This window comes from Hakea prostrata, chromosome 1, assembly GCF_041222555.1.
Source record: "Hakea prostrata isolate BN-2017 chromosome 1, UWA_Hpros_2, whole genome shotgun sequence".
NCBI classification, from domain to species: domain Eukaryota; kingdom Viridiplantae; phylum Streptophyta; class Magnoliopsida; order Proteales; family Proteaceae; genus Hakea; species Hakea prostrata.
Window position 1 is genome coordinate 10,041,361 of NC_142600.1, and position 23,421 is coordinate 10,064,781.

The window sequence follows — 23,421 nt, forward strand, 5'->3', positions numbered from 1 at the left end:
CTCCTTTGAGCAGCCACTAAAACTCAGTTCCTCCCCCTAATATGCTAAAGCAGCATTCTACATGTTCCAACATCAGATTCCACTGAAGCACCATCACATGATTATGATGGCATCAGCATATTCCCAACAAACATTGCCATGAGGTAACTAAGAGTATGCTGGCTTCTCAGTTACTGAGTGTCTACATGACCCTTTCACATATACCCCAACCAGCCAGCCTTTTTTTTTGGGTTGGGGGGGGGGGGGGTGGGTGGGTTGTAAAATCTTGGATATCAGATTTTATAACTCTGCTGTGGCCATTGACGAGCGAAAGCTTTATCTGGAGCTCCACCACCTCTTGCCTCTGAAGAGGAGAAATTCCTCCGCCAAAAATCCCCTACATCTACTGGTCTCCATCTATGGTCTTCCTAGGTCTACCATCTCAGCCATTGAATTGCTTTCCTGTTCTTTTCTTGGAAACACAATGTCACCTCCAAATTCCTTCATCCTATTAATTGGGCTGCCGCTTGCCTCTCTAAATCTAAGGGTGAACTTGGCATCTATAGGATCCATGATTACAAATTTACAACATTGGTGGCAACTTCAAATGAATCTAGAAAATCTCCATCAAGCACGACTTTGTTTGAGTCAAGTGGTTTTACTCCTATCACCTGAATTTGACTCCATCTAGCTGGTTCCTACAAAATTATTCTCCTATGCCTCCTACCCCCCCCCCCTTTCTTCTTGCTCTCCCATCTCCTTTACGAAGGCTCCATTTCCCTTTGGCTGGACCCCTAGCATCCAATGGGAATTCTCTGTAACATCATCGACCCTTGTGTGGTTTATGCTTTTAGGTATCCTGAAAGTCACCTCATTCTTCTATGATTCTATCTAATTACACCAGCTAAACAATAAAAAGGAAACAAAACATTCCACCAATGAAATGACAAATCATGACCCACCTTGGAAGAAGAGAACCTCACCAAAGAAATTTTCTGTTTGCTGAGATTTCTTCACTCATCTACAAGTTCATACAATCCCCTACCCCACCCTTTCATCTCTTCTTCTCCCACCTTTGCACCCCTCCCTTTTTCCCTCCTGCTTGCCTGTGGCAACATCCCCCCATTCCTAAACCCTAATTCATCTACTCCCAAACCTACCCCATCGCAGCCCCATGCCTCCCCTTTCCCAAGCCCTGTAGCAACTCCAAGCTACCTCTCAATCTCTATCCCTTCATTCCCCTTCCACTCCCCAGCTCTTTCTCCCCATTACAGCCCCCCTCTTTTCTCTTCTCTTTTTTCCCCCTCTCCTCTTCTCTTCAGCAGGCTTGCAGCAGCATTGGATTTTTCAGATTTGTAAACCTGAGTTTTCCTTACCTTTTTCCCAAACCTAAAACCCAAGATCTCCCAAACCTCTCATCTAACTGCCATCCCCTTTAGGAATCAAATACTCCTCTCCTCCCCTCACCTTAAGTCCTAATTACAGTCCCTTTCTTTTCACTAAAAACCCTGGAAAACCCTATATTTCATCTTCTTCACCAAACCCTAGAAACCCTAACCTCTTTCACTTGTAATTTTAAACCCTTCATCCAAACCCTAATTCCAATTAGAATCACCCTCCCTAATGCCTCCCATACCTTTGACCTTAACCCTAACCCTAGCCACCCCCTAGAAATCCTAATTCTTATTAAACCCTAAATTCCAAAACCCTAAACTTGAAGATTCAATTCTGAATTTAAAATTGCAGCAAAGTTCAGGATTGAAATTCAATCAACCCTAGTTTCCAGCCATTACCAAACCTAATCTTAATCCATTCCCAACCCTAGAACCACCCTATTTAACCCTAATCCTACAACCGTGGTGTTAAAACCCTAGAAACTCTGCTGATCCAATTGAATAACATCATGAAGATAAACCCTAAATTTGGGGTTTGCAGCAATTACTAAACCCCCTAGATTTTGGGTTTACATCAGAATGAGATCTTATAGGTGGTTATTATCATTTTTATCAAGCTCTAGCATTTTCACATGCCCAATAATTTTGTATGTTTTTCTGATGCCACTTGCCACAAATATAAAAGGTTTGCAAAAATATGCAATGGAATGATGGAAGGAGTATAGATACGAACCATAGCAAAGGCATCAAGGTCATGGGGGTTAAAATGCTTAAGTGATGCAAGAACAGAAATTCGAAATCCCCTGATAGACGCGGCTGCTCCTGTTGCTGTGTCTGCTGCAGAATACTTCTGAAGAAGAAGTTCCAGTCGACCATTTTCTATCAGAATTCCAAGAATGAATTGCAGCCCATGGAAGTTACCAAGTCCAATTACTAAGCGAGCCAAACATGAAAAATCTCCTTCGGACACATATGCTTCGACCCTGGTCACTGCAAGGGCTATGAGAACATCCACTCCGTCAAGACAGGCAGATGATTTGTAGAAGTGGTGGGACAGAATAAGAAGCTCAACCTGAAACATCATTTTCAAATTGTCTTAAGTTATATTGATCAATATCCTTAGGCAAATATACTGAGTGCATGAGAAAAGTATATTAAAAAAGATATCAGATCAACAAACAAATGATACAAGACTAGGTTGCTTGAAATTGGAGTCTCATAAAATAAGAAAAAAGATTCAGAGTAACACAAATAACTTGTAACTGCAATTAGGATTAGACAGATAAAGAAAAAGAACAAGAGACTTGAGAGAAGCAAATGTTGCCAAATAATGCTTAGCATTACATCGAAAAAATCATCTGAATTATCTGGGGTATTATATGCAGATGCCCCATTATGCTGAAAGCTGATGTCGTGTGTTCTTTTCTTTTCCCATTTACCTTTGTGAGCCGTCTCATATCAACAGGATGTATTTTTGGCATCTAAGTTAAATGAATGAATAAATGGGAGAATTGAGAATACTTTCCCAACATACTCTATTTAACCCTCTTCCTCTCCATTTCCTTGCCCTCTTCTCTTCTTCTCATCTTCCTTGTTACATTCATTACCTAAATTTAAACTTGGTATTAGAGCTCCATGATTTGGGAGGATTCTAAGGAGGACGTTGCTACGCGAATTGATTGAAGTAGAATAAGATAGGCCTAGTGTTAAGCCTACCTGAAAAGATTTCAAGTTATGCTTCTCCCTCCCCATTAACAATTGTTTCAATTGTGGTATGGCTCACTGGAATCTCCCAAGAGTCCTCATCATTTATCATATGGCCTCCTTTCTTGATAGACGGAGTTGTTAGTGCACTTGTTTTTAAGTTGACTGCCAGGTCCAGCCAGTTTCAATTTTCTCCTTTGCATTTGGAATGCAATATATGGAGCTTTTCAGCTATGAAATTGTTATCAAATGCCTCATATGGTTCTTTGAGTCACTATCAGTAAGCAATGTAACATAAATTAGGATATTGATGAGGACATCAGTGAGCAGTTTCGAGTTTACCGGCGACGCCGACATAGAGATCATCCCATGACAGCATTTATGTGGATGGATGATGAGTTCGGAGGTTATCGGATTGCTAGGATCCTATGGTTCGATGAGAAACACTGCTCATAGGCAGTTTGTCATGTTATTTTCCGTAGTCTTAGTGGGTTGGGTAGTAGTTTACTATTGAAATATTTTAATTTCATGTTTGAATCTTTATGGGCTGGGCCTAGAGTCTATTTTGGCCCAATTTTGAATTATTTTGGGTTTGGGCTATATTTACAACTTAAGTTGGGGTTATTTTGGAAATTAAACATGTAGGGTTGGGAGGGATAAATTTTTTATTTAAACCTTGTATGGAATTCGTTTTTGGCAATGAATGAATGCAAAAATTAAAAGATTCCTCTCTCTTGTGCGACTCTCTTTCTTGGCGTGGATTTCTAGTTCTTCTCCTCTTCTACCTTTCCTCTCTTACGTGGATCAGTTTCATCTCTTCTTCTTTTCTTTTCTCTGCATAATTGTTCTTTTCTCTCTTTCCTTTCTATCAATTTTTCTAACCCTCTTCTCTCAGTTTTCTTTTTCCTTTTTTCTTCCTTCTTCCTCTTTCCCTGCTGTCCGTCAGAATTGTCTTTCTTCTCTGTCATACCTTCTTTTTCTTATTTCTTCTTTTCTTTCTCTCCTTCTCTTTTATCACCTCTAGTACAACAGTCTTGCTGTGGTTCTCCATTCTAACCCTACTCTTATTTCCTAGGATTCACCATTACTTCAAAATATTTATTTTTTCTCTTATTTCTGTTCCTAGATGTTTTCTAACCCTTGTATTGCAGCCAGGACCAGCAGCTAACACTATCTCTCCCTAAATATTTCTCATTTATTCTTTGACAGTAATTTACTTTAAAACAAAACTTCCTAAGACTCCCTTTACATTGTTAATTGCTGAATTCCTTGTTAGAAATCTAATATTGATTATGACAATTCTATTTTCTTTAAGTTTCTTAATCCCCTTGCATTCAATTTATTGTTATGGTGCTAAGATCCTCATCCCCTTGTTTCCCTATGGATTCTTGTTTAGTTGTGCTTATTAGTTAGGCCTTATTGTATTTCTTTCTCTACTTTTGCTGTCTTATATGCATGATTAATCAAAATTCAAGTGCTGCAATGCCTTTTCTTTACTATCTGTCAAGAATAGGTGCTTCCTTCTAAGAGTCTAGTAGCCCACTGTAGGTCCCATAGTTTCTAGGGTTTCTCCTACATCAGCTATTATGATGCATGTGTAGTAAACCAAAGAGGATGAAATACAAAACAAAACCTATTAGAGAAGATTTCAGATCTGCCTCGATTAATGACGAACTCTTAGAGTAAGTTGTCAGTTGGTATGGTCATCTTCAACGAAGGCCTAGGAATGCCCCAGTTGTGAGTGATATGATTCCAATTGAAGGAGCAATAAAAAGCAAGGGGTAAGAATAAAATGATCACAAGAGAAGTGGTAAGGAAGGACATGCATAGTCTTTTGCACCAAGTATGACTTCAGTTAGTGATGCAAGGAAACCCTAGAAACTAGGGGACATACAAAGTGGGCTATTAGACTCTTAGAATGAGACACCTATTCTTGACAGGTAGTAAAGAAAAAAGGAATTGCAACAACTGTATTCTAATTAAGCATGCATATAAGATAGTTAAAGCAGAGAAAGAAGCACAACTAAACAAGAATCAATAGAGAAATAAGGGGATGGGGATATTGACAGCATAACACTAAATTAAATGCAAGAATATTAAGAAAATTAAAGCAGTCCTAGTCAATATCATATTTCTAACAAAGAATTCAGCTGCAAAGGAAACCTTGGAAGTTCTATCTTAAAGAAACTACTGCAAAAAGGAAGAAATTTAAGGAAAGATTTGATAAAATTACTTGCTGGTTCTGGCTGCAAACAGGAGTTAGAAAATACCAAGGAACAAAAATAATAGAAAGAAAGAATTTTTGGGCAATGATGAAACACCAGAATGGACAGTAGGTTTAGAAAGGAGAAATACAGCAAGTTTGCTGTACAAGAAGTGAGAATAGAGAAGGAGAAAAAGAAAAGTATGGCAAATAAAAGAAGAATTTCTGATGGCCAGAATAAAAGAGAAGAGAGGAGGAAAGAAAGAAGAAAGAAATCTGAGAAAAGAATAGAATGAGACGATAGAAAGAAAGAAGAGAGAAGATAGCAACTAGAGAAGAAAAGAAAAGGAGAGGAGCCTAATTCACGTAAAAGAGAAAGTAGGAGAAGAGAAGAGAACTTACCTGAGAGAATGAGGAATTCATGCCAAGGGAAATTGCGCAAGAGAGAGAGAGAGAGAGAGAGAGCTTCCCCCCCCCCCCCCCAATTCATTCATGCTGCCAAATGATTCCCATACAAGATTTAAATAATAGAACTAATCCCTCCCAACCCTACATGTGAATTCCTAAAATAACCCCAACTAAAGTAGTAAATATAACCCAAACCCAAACTAATTCAAAACTGGGCAAAATATACTCTAGGCCCAGCCTACAAAGACTTCAACATACAAAAAAAAAAAAAAAAATAGTAAACTAATACCCAACCCACTAAGACTAAAGAAAATAACACGACAAACTACCTATAAGCAGTGCTCCTCATCGAACCATAGGACCCTAGCAATCCGATAACCTACGAACTCATTGTCCATCCATATAGATGTTGTCATGGGATGATCTCTACGCTGGCATTGCTGGTAAACTTAGAATTGTCGGCTGATGTCCTCATCAGTTAAAGCCTATTGGAGAGCAAGGGTCTATATAAGAGATCTATGTAGCTGAGTTTATCTTGGCATGCTGGGTGTTGCTTCTTTTCTCATACTACCTTTCAACATTCATCTTCCTTTTTCTTTCCATCATTTTTCATTAATTCATGCAACAACCACCATTAAGTTGGGATGATCCTAGGTTACTAACCAGCAAGTTGTCTCATTGAGAAGAACCACAAACTAGGAGAAAACTTTGGTACTTCTCTTGTTCATGCAGGAACATTCCAGAGATTGGTAGGAAAATTTTACCTCTCTTTGAATCGCTAAGGTATCACCTATGCAAGAGGAATCGGGATGTTGTATTGTATCCTAAGGCAGTTGAAGTCCGCCATTGAAAAATAACTATTATATGGAATAATGGAAGGCATGACCATTTAAGGATAGAGAGCTATAGTTATGTGGATTGAGCTGGTTCATTTTCTGAGAGACGACCTATATCAAGATATTGTACATTTGTGGGAGATACCTTGGTCACTTGGACCATTTGTGTAAGTCCCTCAATCTTACCCATCTCGCTTTTGCTGATGATCTTACGATCTTCTCCAAAGCGGATCACCAATCCATCTCCTCCATTCTCTCAGCCCTCTCTTTTTGAATCCCTCTCTGGCCTTCATGTCAAACTTGATAAATCCACTCTCTTCCTCTATGGGGTCTCTGATTAGCTTCGTTCCTCTCTCCTTCAGCTCTCAGATTTTAAGCCTGGCTCTCCCCCGTTGTCTATCTTGGCCTCCCTCTCATCCTTAGTAGGCTTACTCGCCACCACTGTCTTCCAATGCTTGATCATATCCGTAAGAAGCTCCAATTCTGGAAGGGTAAGCTTTTGTCCTTTGCCGGTAGAGTAGTCCTCATTCACTCTGTGCTTCAATCCTCATATCTATACTGGTGTGGGATCTTTTCCATTCCCAAGTCTACTGTCCATGATATGGAATCCCTGTTTTGCGACTTCCTTTGGAAAGGGAGGGAGGCCACCCGCTTCATTCATCCTGTATGTTGGTTGACCACTTGTCGCCCAACCTCTGAGGGTGGCCTTGACATCCGTAGGATCTTTGATGTTAACCTCGCCTGCCTTCTCAAACTCATTTGCAAAATTGCCTCTAAGCAAGATTCATTTGGGTAATTGGATTCATCATCACCTTCTTCGCTTTGACTCCTTCTGAACTTCTCCCTTGCCCTCCAATCCTTCTTGGGTCTAGAGGAAACTCCTCTCCTTTCGTCCCCTCGCTCTCACTACTATTTCTACAATTCTACCCTCATTTCCTCTGGCTCTTCCACCTCCTTTTGGCTCGACCCATGGCATCCGATGGGCATTCTCTACACAAACTTTGGTCCCTAAACTGTTTATGACTCCCGGATCCCTAAAGACACCCCGTTGTCTGCTTTCATCACTGATGGCTCCTGGAACCCCACTCCCCTCCCGGCTCCTCCTTCTCACATAGGTTTGGGATTCTATTCCCCCTCTTGCTAGCTCTGCCCACGACCTCACTATTTGGCTCCCTTCCCCCACCAAAAACTTTTCCACCTCCTTTGCTTGGAATCACCTTCATGCCCAAAACCCCAAACCCCCTCGGTTTCCTTGGTCTGGTTCAAAGGCTCCATCCCTCGCCACTTCCTTACCCTTTGGAGAGCTCTCAACTAAGCTCTTCCCACCCGATCATTCCTTATTAGCCGCCATATCCCAGTCAATCCCAACTGCATCCTATGCTGGAACGACTTGGAAAACCCCGAACACCTCTTCTTCTCTTGCCCTTACTCTAGATCTATCCGAAGAAAAGCCCTTGATTCCATTTGGCCCCATTCGAGGCGTTCCTATGGGTTTGTGCGTGATTGGTCTTGGATTGTGAGAAACTTTTCAGGCTCTTCCACTTGTGATTGGATTGGTAAGTTTGTTTTCTGTGCCTCTATTCACCACATTTGGTGGGAGCGTAATCTCAGGAGACGGACGTCCAAATCTCGCTTTATTGACTTGATTTGGAATGCCATCTATTTTGATGTTTCATCTAGGCTGTTAGCTTCCCCTCATTCCCCTGTTGATGATTCCCCAGGGAACAAATTCATTGTTGTCTCCTGGGGTCCCAGCTCTTCTTTTCGGTCTTCCTCTTAAAGACCTTGTTTCCTTGTTTCCGTTCTTTTATTATAATTATTTATTCATCCAAAAAAAAAAAACTCGGTCACTTGGACAAGCAAAAAACAACTTGTTGTGACTTGATCAAATGCAGAGTTCAAGGCTAAGGCTGATGGAATATGTAACTCCTATGGTTGAAAAGACAGGTACAAGAATTGGGAGTTGATACTGATTCACCAATGAGACTATAAAGGTTGCCAGCACTATAGTAGACAATCTTGCACACATGACAGGAGAAACACATTGAGTACATTGAGGTGGACTGAAATTTTTACCAAGGAGAAGATAGACCCTGGTTATATTAGTACTCCTTTTGTTAAGATAGGTGACCAAGTATCTGACATCTTCACTGAGTGACTTCTTTCTCAATAGTTCAGTACCCTGTTGTGTAAGCTAGGAATGTATGACATTTATTCTCCAACTAGAGGGGGAGTGTTAGAATAATGTAGCAAGTGTACTTGAAGAATAAAATTATTTACTTAGCGTCTTACATTGTTAATTTCCCTTTTTTTAGTCTTTCACCTCTCCGAGAAGTTAAATTACATATATTATGTTTGTGAGCAATATAGGTGTGGAAGAGAACATTCTCTACACAGCACATTTACCAAAAATCAACACTATCTCTATCCATTATAACTCCCAATCTAACTACAGTTCTGCTTTGTATTTTTATATATTGTTTACTGATAATCAGACGCAATTATGTTCTTTATTAGCAAAGATATCTAAGTTCCTGGATTTTAGGACTCGACTTGCTACTTCTGTAACAATGCTGGCTCCTGAGATCAAATGATGTAATCAAATTATTCATCTTAAGGGAAGCTGTGATTAGACACCAGTGATCTTTGTCCAGGATATGAGTTCACATATATTTGCTAGATTTCAGTATTAAATTTTCTTGAACTCTGTTATTGTTACATCATTGTGATTCTGGTTAATCACAGTTTCTGATATGTAATCCTCTACGACTTTGTAAGAACCCATGAAGTGTCCTCTATATTCATCACCTGATGCAGACATGGTTGTCCAAGGTGATGCAAAACCCAGCACTGAATTGGCCTATTTTCCTTTAGAATCAACCTAGGGTTGATTAACATGAGTGTTGAGCCCTTGTTTAATATGTTTGTGTGGTCATGGGCCCTAAAGTTTAATGCCAATGCAAAGTATGAAAATAGTTTATGTAATTACTTTACTTGATGTAAATTCTGCCTAACCCATTTTTTTTGGATGATTAAATAATTAAATTAAATGCCAAGAAAAAACAAAGGATGATACAAAAAGGGAGGGGAGCAAACCAACCTTCAAGAAGGAGACCAGATAGAGGAGCTAAGACCCCAGGAGACAACAATGAGTTTGTTCCTTGGGGTATCAACAACCGGGGGTGGGGGGGGGATAGAGAGAAGTTTGGCAAAAACATCAAAATAGATGGCACTACAAATCAAGTCTAAAGAGTGGGATTTGGAAGTCCATCTCCTAAGATTGCGTTCCCACCATAAGTGGTGGACCATGGCACGAAAGACTAGCTTACCGATCCAGTCACAAATGGAGGTACCTGAAAAATTTTTCAAAACCCAAGCCCAATCATGAGCAACAAAGCCAAAGGAGTGCCGAAAATGGGGCCAAATGGAAGCTAGGGCTTTTCTCCAAAGGGAACGAGAGAAAAGGGCAAGTGAAGAATAGATGCTCTAAGTCCTCTGAACCATTCCAACAAAGGATGCAATTAGGGTTAGCTGGGATATGACAGCTAATGAGAAAGGCATGGGTGGGAAGGGCTAGGTTTAGGGCTCTCCAAAGGGTGAGAGAGTGACAGGAGATGTGACCTTTTAACCAAACCAGGGGGGCCAAAGGGGCTGGGGGGGGGGGATGGAGAACGAAGAAGGTTCCAAGCTGAGGAAATAGAGAAAGATTTGGTGGGAGAGGGAAGCCAAACACTGAGGTCGTGAGGGGAATCCAAGATAGTAGGAGCGAGTCCCAGACTTGTGTGAATCGGGTGGGGGAGAGGGGACCAGGAGCCATTAATGATGAAAGTGGAGAGGGGAGGTGCATTTGGGGATGCGGGTCTCATAAACAACACAAGGGTCACGAAGGGAAAAGAGAATACCCATCGGATGCCATAGATCCAGCTAGAAGGAGGTGGAAGAACCAAAGGAAATATGGGTAGAGACAGCAGGGAGAGCACGTGGCTGCCTAAATAAAACTTATAAGCACGAAATAGTCTTTTTACTGTTCTTTTAGGTTTATGTAGCCTAGTCTAAGTAAATTAGTTTTTATTTCAAGTTAGTTTCTAATTTCATGTTAGAGTCCAGCTTGGGAGTCCAAATCAGATTAGAACTCAAACATAATATGTATAAATAGACCCCTCCACTTGATGGGGAGGTCAGATTTGGATACTAAATAAGAAAGCTTCTCTTCGAGTAACTCCTCGCATGTGTTAGTAAGTTCTGGTTCTGTCAATAGAAAATTGAATATCCAAGGCTGAGAAGGGTTCTAAGGAATCAGCCACCTCATTTCTCCCTTTTGTATTTTTCTGATTTTGGAATTTCGCCCCAATTCAACTCAGACTACCTTAACGCCTCTGTCCCACCCTTTAGGTCATCTCTCCCCAACCCTAGTGACCTTAGATCGTAGTATGACCCAATTCTTCCAACTCAACATATGAATATTTTCTTGAATTTTCATAGTCTTCCCTCAAACCTAGAAAATTGAATATCCAAGGCTGAGAAGGGTTCTAAAGGTAAAATCAAGCCTACCTTCATTTCTCCCTTTTTGTATTTTTTCTTGAATTTTTGGAATTTCTATGACACCCAAAATTCAAGTTCAGATCTACTCTAATTAACCGCTACATCTGTCCCACCCTTTAGGTACATCTTCTCCCCAACCCTAGTGACCTTAGATCGTAGTATGACCCAATTCTAATAATCCAACTACAACATATGAATATTTTCTTGAATTTTCATAGTCTTCCCTCAAACCTCTAAGACAAGAATCCTCTATCTTCTAATTTAGCCATCCAAAACCAACAAAACTTGAATGACCATATCACTATACCATTACCTACATTCCTCCAAGTTTCAACACATTCCAATAACTTTTCATCCCATATCTCAATAACCTACCCATCCCACCATTTTAAGTTTCTCCAAAACTAACACTTCGTCATCCTTGATACTACTCCATTCCAATTAATGCAACCAGAGAATTCAGAGGTCACCAACCAAGACCATCCTTACTAGCAAAAACCATCCCATAACCAAAATTTCAAGAAACTTTTTCTTGGTCCCCATATGAGTTGGTTCTCTTGAAAGACTTGGACGAGTCGTCATATGAAATTGGGGCTACATCGCAAGGTGAATGAATGAGTGCCTTGAGTGAGCAAAATTAACTTTTTATTTTTATTTTTTAAAGCTTATGGCATTTCAAAGCAGCCAAGTACTACTTAGTGCCCCACAAGTTGGAGGTCCACAATCTCTTCCAAGAGGCACAAAATAGCCAAGAATTAATTATAAGCATGAAACGTAATTAAGATTACTAGTTGGTATATCATCCCCTTGTCACCTTGTATTTATCTAATCTTCACCTCCTTTTACCAGTAGGGTTGATATGTCTGCATCTTTGAACTGCTTTGTTAATTGAATTGGTAAGCAACAAGTCCTACAGCCTTTACTCCTTTTATGACCATTATTACTACTGGAAAAAATAAATGTCTCTTAAAGTAAATTATTCCATTCCTATTCAATACCTCACAGGCATGTGGTATTTCCTGTCCAGTAATAACTAAACGCATCAATGCATGGCCAATTTCCGGTTTTAAGGAACAAAGCTCTGCCCACTTCAAGAAATCAGAGACTCTCCATAGAAGAGGAGCTGGTCCCTCTTCTTTTTGCGAATCCATGTAACCTCCACGGTGTGCAGCCAATAAGCCCTGGAAAAAATACATAGTGGTAAATGCTAGACCATTGTTCTGTGGCAGAAATTACAAAGGCAAATGGGAAGCACCTTAAGAAAAGATTCAGCAAGAATTCGAGCAATGCTGGCTGGCGGCATGGAATGAGTCTGCACTAGAAGTTTCGCTTCCTCAAGTGAATCTTGTGCTTTAAGAGAGAGTAGTTGAAGCAGTTCCACTGGCTGTTTCCCAAATGCCTCAGAAAATGAAAGACCCAAGACATTGGCAGCTTTTACAACTGCTATTATTCTGTTACACAATCCACGCCCCCAACCTTCGTTAAACTTAGTTAGCAAGCTCTCCAAGATCTGCAATCAGGAATAAACAATTTGGAGAAAAAAAGTACTATTTTAATAGATACATAGCAGAAAATTTCATTCAAAAAGTATAATGAGAGTAAAGACTAGTCAATTAAGATTATATACAGAACAAGAAAAAGAAAAAAAAGATGGGGGACCAGCAAATGCACGAAGGACTATGAAGAATGCACATTAAAAACACACACTGGTACTAACAACCCCTTGGTTAGCCAATCTAGCCTCCAGCATTAGTAAGATATTCATGGTAGCCATGTCTGCTACCTTAAAATGTGAGCCTGGAGAACAATGTTCCAAAACTTCCACTGCAGCCCTTCCCCCCCCCCCCCCCCCCAAAAAAAAAAAAAGTAAAAGAAAAGAAAAACCATCTTCATGCAAACACATATTTATCCCTGGAAGAGAACTTGCTAAGTAAGATCCCGATAATATCCTTTCTCTTTTTCTTTCTTTTTTCTTTTTTTCCCCAGCGATTATGAGACCATTCTTACAAGTTTATGTGTCAGATGTATCGACCGGATCCTGTGTATCTCAAAGTTACTGCTTCCACCAAATCTCACTTTTACTTTTAGCCAAATAGGTGAGATCTCAGTATGACTTAGTTTTTTGAACCACCAAGTTCTCGAAACCTGGTATTAATCCTCTTTACAAATCTCACTTTTACTTTTAGCCAAATAGGTGAGATCTCAGTATGACTTAGTTTTTTGAACCACCAAGTTCTCGAAACCTAGTATTAATCCTCTTTACAAATCTCACTTTTACTTTTAGCCAAATAGGTGAGATCTCAGTATGACTTAGTTTTTTGAACCACCAAGTTCTCGAAACCTTGACATAGTCCGTGATTGTCACGATAGCTGAAGCATCTCTAGTCTAATAGTCACATAGTCCAACCCACAAACGAAGTCCTGGATTGCCTAGAAAGCACCACCATAGTTTGAGTTCCACTTTCATGGAATTTATCATACAATTGAGCCTTACCCCACAACCCCCTGGTCCTCACCCACACTCCACACCCCAAATATCAGCGACATCTCAAAAAACTTTGCCTTAAAGTAGATGTCCCAAGAAATGGAAAAATGGCAGAGGTGCCCAATAAATATATTACTCAAATTACACCTTATTCCATTCCATTAGTCTTTTCTGCTAAACAATCACTTTTTTATTTTATATTTCCAAATGTATTCTTGGAACGATGTAAGGCTATTCTATTGCCTTTACCTGAAGTCTTCAAAACTAGATATATCCTAATTCTTCACCTTATTACTTGCACATCAGACGACCTAAAAGGAAGAAAAGAAGAAGCTCATGAATAAAGACACATCTCCAGCAATAAGGCTAAGGAGCACCAGCAGAGCACTATTACCTTTTACAATTAACTTCTAAATATTCAGCTTATCCACTGTGGGAAACTGTTTCAGATCTAATGTCCATAGGTTAAGGTTTTAAATCTGAGATTTAAAGAGGGGGGGGGGGGGGGAATGGTTTCAGATCTGTGTCTTTTTGTATCTCTCTTCTGCAGGTTGAAGCATTTATGTAAGTGTATATTTACTGTTGCCTTATGCTTGCTTTGTTATTGTTCAAATATCCTAAATCTGGCATTGGTGCAGGGAGTAGGATTAAGCACGGGTCTAGGTTTCTCTTTGGAGTACTTTGCATTTGGAAGTAAAACTTGGGAGTACCCTCCAGTCTCCATCAAACAAAACCCAAGGAACTTGAAGATGATTCGCTTTCAACTATGGAAAATCCATAAATAAGTTGGCGTTGGAATCACAACAGCAAATCAATGGAGCGCAACAGCAAACCGCAAATAATCTCTCTCCATTAGCCGTCTGCTTCTTGATTTGCCTCACAACATCTCCGACCATCAAAGGTGACATCTTTCTCTTTTTCTTCGCAATTTTCCCCCCTCTTAGGAACCAGAAATTATATAAATGAATCACAGAGGTAGGAAAAGATGAATAAGACTTACAGAGTTTAGGAAAAATAGGAGTATGTTCATACATCCTGGTTCAGTTTCAGGCTTCCTACATACTTCCTAGAAGATGCCTCAACTTAAACAATCAATGGACTCCCTTGGTGGTTTGCAGTTGAGGAAGGACTACTAGAAAATGTGTCTGTTTGCTCTCAATGGAATTCTGCGGAAGGATATTTAAGGATCAGTTCTCCAGAATTGATAATGAATCACAAAGCTTTTCATCATGTCTCAAATCTCAATTTGACCCTCAACCTTTGAAAAACTTTAAAAGGCCATCTTTTAATGACTAGAGGAAGTAGAACCACTGTTATGAAGGTGTATAATGCTCTCAGCCTCTCACATTTGGAATTCAGATCTGCTGCTTTTTCCCCACTTCTATTTTTCTCCCAGAATTTGATGAGAGGTCAAAGTACCAAATTTTGATTAAAATAGATATCAATTCAACTGCTCCTAAAACTGAAATTATTTCACTCAAGTTGAATGAAGCTATGTAAAAGAGGGGTAATCTAAGTAGAAAAATTGAAGCAAAATTGAAACCAAAACCAAGAATGTTTCACTTGATCAAATCTGGAGAGCAATGGAAATTCAATTCCTTGCCTATGGGGATACCTTAAAACATTTACCATTTAATATATTGCTAATGAGACTTGAGGAGGATAAACAAACAAACACAAGCACGACCCCCCCCCCCCCCAAAACACACGCACACACACTAATGTAGGGCTAAGATCAAGGATGACTTCGCCCCAACTAGACCCACAAATCAGAGAATTACAGGTAAACAAAAGAGAAGAGAATTAGAATTAACAATATAGAAACAAAAAACAAGAGAATAAAGAATGATATAGATGTATAGCTCTCGACAGCAAGGCTCCTTCAGCCCTACGTGATTAGCTCTCAACAGGAAGGTCCTAACCCTTCTTATCACTCAAGCAAGAGACAAGAAAATAAACTCAAAGCAACATTAATAACTTCTCAAATCTTTGTGGGCTGAGAATAGCCTACATATTTATAGAGTACTATAACCTGCTCTCCGAGTTGCATAAAATATAGAAACTATGGGCTGAGAATATTTTGCTGACCTAGTATTCTCAGACTCTAAAAAAAATTAAACTTTCTTAACTAAAATAAAATAAATACAATCTAGGGTTTATTATCAGCCAAAATGCTAAAATAGAAACTACCTTTTATAACCTTAGGGACCACCAAATTAGAAATTAGAAAAAAAAATCTAATAAGTATTCAATCTCCAGTCTTCGTAAAAAGATCTTCGCATAGTCTACTCTTGGGCCACAAAATCTTCAAAGAATATACCTTCAAAGCCAAAAAATGGTTGAGACACTGTTCACGTGAACAGTGTTTGGCCTCTTTTTGGTCCTTCTAGAAGAACAGCTAGACTGGCTTGACTTGGCCCAGTTGGTCCAATGGACACTGGTTCAATTCAGTCCAGGTTCTATATCACACACACACCCACATATATAGAAACAAATCTATAAAAGCATGAATCAGAACCTGAAAAGGGTCAATCTGATGGTTGTCAATGAGTATATCATGCGACTGAATAACTGAAAGGACTTCTGCGTCCAGCATTGACACAGATACTTCTTTGCTACTGGGTGTTGAAATAGCTGCGAGCTTTAACGCAACATCAACAAGTGTGAATTCAGATGGAACATGTGATGGAGCCAACTTGTGTTGAAGCTGTTTAGCAGCAATTATTTGTCCAAACTCCAACAGAGATAGAACAGCCCTTTCCAACTCTGCAGGTCCTACTCTTTCCTCCCACTTTGAAAACGAAGCTTCTATTTTAATGTTCTCATCTTGTAACTGCAAGCTTCTAACTGATTCAGCGCTGCTCCTAGAATTTAGGTGAGAACCAAGACCATCAGCAGTATCACTTCTATCTACAGAGTCTAGTAACGACCTCCGCAATGGCAGAGAGCCTTTGGCTCTCCTTTTAATCTTTGTATATCCTCCACCTGTGAGAGAAGAGCTGGCATCCAAGGTTTGTGGGCTACGGATCTGGGTGGTTTCCCTCATATCATTTCTTTCTGCTGTTCTGGTCCTCATTGCGTTTAAGTGATTATCCATTCTTGTTATAATATTTGCAGTCCGTTCTATAATACTTGAGTTATGCCCACTGTTTAGGGTTCGAGAAGGATTAAACTCTCCATCACTCTTCATCTGTGCTTCTGATTCCACTGCCAAGAGCCATACTCTAGTCTCAATTTCCCGCAGCAGATGCAAAGGATACGCTCTGGGATATTCAAGTTAGACAAATGAGAACAAGGTTAAAATATAAAGCAGCATTGCAGCAACGAGGGGTCACTTACGGATTGGACTGAGTCATGGTTCCACTTAACCACTGTAGGGAAAGCAGCAATAACTCGTGCAGTTCTGTTGCTGGAATGTCCTTTTCCACAAGTTCTGCATGCTTGAGAAAAAATGATCCTGCCTGCAGCCAAAGTTGCAGGGAAAACATATTAAGCAAAACTAAAGAATAAGAACTTGATCATTAACTAAAACTTCCTTAAGGCAAAATTGACAGAATATTATCAAAGAAAACTTGTGCAACAGGATGATTTGCAGTCAACTGAAGTTGCATATGGTAGCTTATTCAGTACACTTATGACCTGTAATGCAGGGAAAGAATATCTCAGGAAAAGTGTTTGGCAGTGGCCCCATAATGCCAATCTCTCTTCTGGGACATCCCATAGGAATTCCTTCCACTCTGCTACCATTGCTTCAGCCTGAAACAAATAAGGAGCAACAGTAAACAATGAAACATCCAATCAGAGAAACATCAATAATGCTAATCTTTTTAAACTAAAACTGTCAATGGCACATATCTGATACTGAAGAGATTTTCTACAGATGAATTAGTCCAGGAGCTCTTTCTCATTTTAGAAGTGAAGCACTAAATAAAGAAAAGCAGAAACACAGAGGCACAAAGGACATGGGCTGAAATAACATGAAGGCCCAAAAAGCGATGATGCAGTCGTACAGTCTATAGGGAAACCAAATATACCAACTTCTAATTGTTAACTTGCACAACACAGAAGTTGGGACTGTTTGAATCACCATTGCCAGTCCACAACAATCCATCCCCTGAGAACCTTCAACTGCCTGAGAATTGTTGAGTGGCTGATAGTTGATTGACAGGACAGAACATTCAAATTTGAACCAGACAATTAAGCCATCTACACCAATAATTAACGGGTTCAAAATTACATGATAAAAGAAAATTCAAATGTAGAGAGAGAGAGAGAGAGTGATAAAACCATAATAATATTTCCCAAAAATTCATATAAGAATGCAAGAAATAACAAGATAACACTGGTTTCTATGGTGCCAGTCACCCCCCCACACACCTCACGGTGTTCCCTCAGCCTACGGCTGCCCACAAGACACTCCAAAATATTCCATTCCTCTCTCTTCCCTCTTTCCCTCTATTTATTATCTCAAATAACCCTAACTAACCCTCATTCCACATGGCCTCATCCCTAGGGTAACCCTAACTAACCCTCATTCCACATGGCCTCATCCCTAGGGTCCTAACAGAGAGAGAGAGGAAGTCCCTGGATGAAAATACAAAAATCTTTCTACTTCAAAGGAAGCTATATTACCAAGACAATTTCCTAGGTCTATTTTCCAATTGTACTTTTATTTTTTCAAGTGCAAACAGTCAAGTCTGTTCAGACAGCCAACCGCCAGTCATAAACTACCAAGAACTTTTCCGATAACACTGCAGGGAAAAAAAAGAGAAGCAAGAAAGGAAAACAAGCACCCATGGGAGAGTGTGATTTGTCAGAAAGTGAACATTTTCCTGATAACAATTACAAGAACAGACAAGTTCTGTAACCTCCACACGGTATGCACCAACAATTCAACTGTAACTATACCTTCTAATACTTGCCACAAGAAAATTACTTCACTTGGCATTTGATTATTATACAAGTGTACATGAATATAATTACAAGGAAAAAATTGGCACAGAAGCACAACGAGCAGGGGAAGGTGCATGAAATTATGTCTTTTTGCTAGATAATTTATGAATTCAACAGACTAAACATTTTAAGACTCAGAAATCCAATGGATTCAGGGAGTCTACCTGATCTTTGGCACAAGAATCTCACTACTCACGTCAAAAAGGGGCAAAAAAGGATTTCCTCATATGGGATAATCACAGCAGGCAGATCCATCCAGTTCATTCCGAATTGGTTTGTTGAAAACATCTTCCTAAGTTCCTATGACAGATTTTGATTAACCCCAAAATTGAGTGCCAGTTACAAGATCAATCAATTGAACACAGCAGTAAAACTAGGGCTCTTCAAACCCTGCGGTTATAGTGTAGGGTGCTGTTTTGAATGTTTCAGGGCTACAGGGAAGGACAGGTAAGGTTCAGCTATGGTATAGGAGCTAGGGTTTATTGAAATCCAAACCTAAACCTTGCTGTATATTGATTCAGAATTGAAACTCCAAAGTTCTAGGGTATGGAAAAATTAGGCTTTCTAGCTTCAGGGTTTCTAGAGAGTAGGGTTAGGGTGACAGGGATGATGAATCCAGAAGGGTATTGAATTCAGGTGAGGGGTTTGAGAGATCTAGGGGAATAAAAGGTCAAGGTTACTATGGTTTTGGGGAAGAAGATGAAATGCAGAAAATTAGGGTTTGGGTAAGATTGGAGTTGAAAGCTGGGCACAGGAAGGGGATATTGAGCCCTAACACCTAAAGAGGGTGCGGTGCGGCTGAGGGGAGGGGATTGTGAATTATAGAAACTAGGGTGTGGGAAAGAAATGAAGGCTGCTGCAAGAGAGAAAAGGAGGGTAAAGGGGAAGGTGCAATGGGGTAGGGTTGGAGAAGAAAGTGGGGTTTGGTATAGGATTGTGATGTGTAATGGGGTTTGGGGATGGGGGAAGTAGAGTAACTAGCGTTAGGGGAAGGAAGAAAGGATGTCGCAGGCTAGAGGAGGGGGAGAAGAATATTTAAAATTTAGCGTTCGCCTAGAATCTTCCAGCAAATAAATCTATCTAAGATCCTATGGGTAGAATAGATATATGGAGGAATTGTGGGAAAGACAAGTTGATAAAATTGGGATCCAAATCGGTAGGGTTTGATCAAGATTTGTTTTAACAAAACTGAATGGGTTGACAGGGAAAAGTTAGGGTTTTAACAAATTCTCATGGGATGAAATTGGGAAATTAAAATTTATCCTAGGGTTGATAGGACAAAAGAATGAGTTAATTTGGATCAAGATGGGTTGGTTCTTGGAGATCTTGGAAGAGGACTCTTGGATCTTGGGCAACCTTGAATCCTTCTTTCCTTTCTTTTCTCTTTCTCTTCTTCTTTCTTTCTTTCTCTTCTTTTCTCGTCTTCTTTTCTTTTTTCCCTTTTTTCCTGTTTTTCTTTTTTCTGCTCATTCTTTTCTGCTGCAAGAAGTAAGAGGCAGAGAGAGAGGGAGGGCCGAAGGAAGAAGGAGAAGAGGAAGGGGTGCTGCAGGGTTGAGAGGGGAGGCGGAGTGGGCCAGAGGGGTCTTATGGGGTGGGGAAGGGGCTCGGATTGTCGTGGGTGCCTGGGATGCTTGCTTCCAAGCTGTAGCCGCAGAGGTAGGGGGTGGGAATACCTGAGCAGACAGGGGAAGGGAGGGGAAGGGCTTGTGGGGGCTTAGGGGAGATGGGGGAGGGTTAGGGAGGGCTTCTATTGAAGGGAAAGGGTCCAAGGGTGGAGGACCTTTGCGCTGGGAGAGGAGAAGAGGGAAGGGGCTGGGATTGCCAAAACTTAATTGAAGAACTTGAGAACTTGCTGGAATTTTTGGAATAATGTTGCTAGACTGAGTAGGTTGCTTATCTTGAAGAATAACTTCGCTAGAAATCCACCTTGGCCCCCTCAAACAGGAACCACGGCCCTCAAACTCAATATTCTTATTCTCATCATCAGACTTAACTTGCAAATAAAGAGTAGGCTTATTTATAAGCTACTAAAAAACCTGAACTCTGAGCAGATTCCTTTATTGATTTGGATCCCACTACATTAATCACAGACGTTGAAATAAAAATTAAAAGATCTAACGGACCCTAATTTGCACATGCTGAAATCAAATTCTAAGTAATTTAAAACTCTAATTGACATGTGCTAGACTAAAGACTCAAGGACTTTTAATTAACTCAAACTGGACTTCCTAACTGACTGAAACTCTTCAGAAAATAAAACATAAAATTCTCAAAATAAAAACCAGCCAGTACATTAGGGTTTAAGTGACCAAAATACCCCTCCTAGAGAGCTTGGCCAGCCCTAGAGGGGTCCACTTAGGGTTTGGCCAACGGGCAGTCAACCCTGTTCTCATCAGTTGGACTCCTAGTAACATGCTGAATGCAACTAACCCTAACTGGGCTTGCTTAGGACTGCACAAAATACCAAAATACCCTTCACTTTTCTGACAGGTCCGTAGGGTCTTGGGCAGCCACCCTAGGCCTTTTTTCAGCCCTTGGTCCTCTATTAGGATGGCCCAGGGTCTGATTCACATCAAATTTATTTCACATAACCAATTAAACACTCTATGGGACACTCTGGTTCATATTTCACACATCAGAGCAAAACCCTGAAGCATTGGCTAGAAAGTTATACTTTTCAATGTTATATTTGGAAAAGCATGCTTCACAACTCAACTAAACCTTTTGCCCCAACTAAATGTGTTCAGCTTCATAATCACTATTTTAGTTCGACTTCTCAATTTGGAAACTTCAAGATACCAACTTGATGCAATAAGTTAAAATACCTGGGCTTCGGTAACATGGTGTACAACGGATTTCCAAGGTCCACCACTGGCCTCCAACTGCCTGGCCCAGTTACGTGCTTGTTCCCAGTGACCATTCTTTTCCAGAGCTGTCAGAAGTGAAGCATCATCCAGTATTTCATTCCCTAGATACAGATCATCACCTTTGCGTAGTGAAGGCTCGGCTAAATTAATTTTCCAATAAAGTCTCCGAAATCGTGCTGCAGCAGAACCTCCATCTCCAAAATCAGTTGCAGCCAGGAGCTGTAGTAAGCACCTCTTTTCATATGCTGATGGACATGCTGAAAGCATTGCATCAGCAGCTTTCACAGCGGTTGAGCTTATCCATGAAGTTCCAATCTGCTCTTCTCTTCCTATGTTTTCTGACAAATGGAGAGATTCTTCCTTGATTCTAGTGGAAAATGACGCTAGATGTGCTGAAGCTTCAGAGAGGCGCATTTGTGAAAATGCCTACAGCCATCATAAAAAATAATGAAAACCTAAATTGAAACAATATCATAAGTTCCTCCAGCAAATAATGATGCAAAGAACACAAAGTGCAAATGACAAATGACAAAATTACAAGAATCATGCAAGCAACAACACAAATACTTTTATATTGTAATAATGGACAATGCAGTTCCATTTGTAAACAAAAACCTAGCTCTTTGAATTACTGTACAACAATGATAATACTTTAATATTGTAAAAATGGACAATGCAATTCCATTTGCAAACATAGATCTAGCTATTCCAGTTACTGTGCTCCATGAAGTATCCTGAACACATACAGCACAACATAAGCAAAATCCTCACAGATACCATTACCATTTACAAACAATTACTACTCAGCCTTACCTTCACAGATATCATTACCATTTATTCACACCATTACGGTTAATAACTAAAATTACATAGGCAATATAAACGAGAATTGAAGTAATTTTTCAAGAATTGCATCCATTAGATAGTAAAAGTTATCTTCTGAACTGATTTCATCCAACCAATAGTGCTATTTTTCTATCTTCCATCAATGGAATCACTCAGATTGTCAACAATAAGCAGAATTTCAATTTTACAATTTTTGCACAGTTGCATCAGGATGCATTATACAATCTATCAATATACACCAGCAAAACAAAGTATTCAGTCATTATGTGCTAATTCTTGGCAAACTTTCACCTCTCAAGATATGTGATGAAATTGTTGAATTTTAAGCAAATTGGATCACTCTGCTTTTTGCTAAATTATTTGGATCTACAAATAGTTGCACCAAATGTATTATTAAAAGGGCAAACTGAAAGCAAATAATTCAAATGTGTGTCTTATTCAAGCACTGTATCCACCAGGACAGAGAGAAGAAGGCTGTAGCATTATCTTTTTCCTTCAACTTTTTTATGAATAAGGCTGTAGCATTTTACAGGGTATAACATTGTAATTTGTTCATGTCTTAGGGATGCCGTGCTTACTGTTTCAGGTATTATTACTCAGAAAGCAATTTTTTTCTGAGTACTAATAGTCTTTAATCTTTTTTTTTTTTTTTTTTGGGGGGGGGGGGGTAAAAGAGTTCTAATATTCTCAAAGCTATGTTAGGAGTCTAATGTCATAAGAATTAGTCCAGTATTTAGTAAAATTGAAATGTCTGCATCTTTTGCAAATAATCAAAAGTCTCTTTTGCATTGTTCATAGCCCCATAAATGAGATTTTAATCTCCTACATAGCTTCTAATGTTTTTAAAGCCTTCCTTCATTCCTGTAAATCACAAATCTTTTTGTGCCCTAGTTTGTCATATACTATTCCACCCCCACCCCCTTTTTCTTCTTCTTTCTAATCTGTCTAAACCAGAAGCTCTCTTTGTCTTTCAGTGGTACATCCTAGGCAGTCTTTGCTATAATGCTACCACAATTTCTCAGTCGTTTGGACTTCAAAAAGTAAGATGTTAGGCCATTCAACATCAAATTTTCCTTCTACCAATCCTTCCCCCCCCCCCTTCAACAAAAAAAAAAATCCCTTCCTTAGTTTCCCATTAGGGGGTGAAGTAAAGAAGCAACAAAAAAGGGGGGAAATGAGACGAGATGCCTGTGAGAAGATCAGA

The 23,421-nt window shown here is 39.7% G+C and overlaps 1 protein-coding gene across 5 annotated transcripts in view; it reads right to left on the minus strand.

Moving 5' to 3' along the window:
- The window catches only part of LOC149027353 (spatacsin carboxy-terminus protein), a 60,885-nt gene that overhangs the window by 3,814 nt on the left and 33,650 nt on the right, over nt 1-23,421 (minus strand). For all 5 annotated transcript variants that reach the window (XM_089162018.1, XM_089161997.1, XM_089162022.1 and 2 more), the window contains 7 exons: nt 21,330-21,797; nt 17,191-17,307; nt 16,891-17,012; nt 16,070-16,814; nt 12,322-12,576; nt 12,065-12,247; nt 2,107-2,445 (listed from right to left, as the gene is read on the minus strand). In XM_089162018.1, coding sequence (XP_089018144.1) covers nt 2,107-2,445; nt 12,065-12,247; nt 12,322-12,576; nt 16,070-16,814; nt 16,891-17,012; nt 17,191-17,307; nt 21,330-21,797 — 2,229 coding nt within the window. The remainder of the gene's footprint in view (nt 1-2,106; nt 2,446-12,064; nt 12,248-12,321; nt 12,577-16,069; nt 16,815-16,890; nt 17,013-17,190; nt 17,308-21,329; nt 21,798-23,421) is intronic.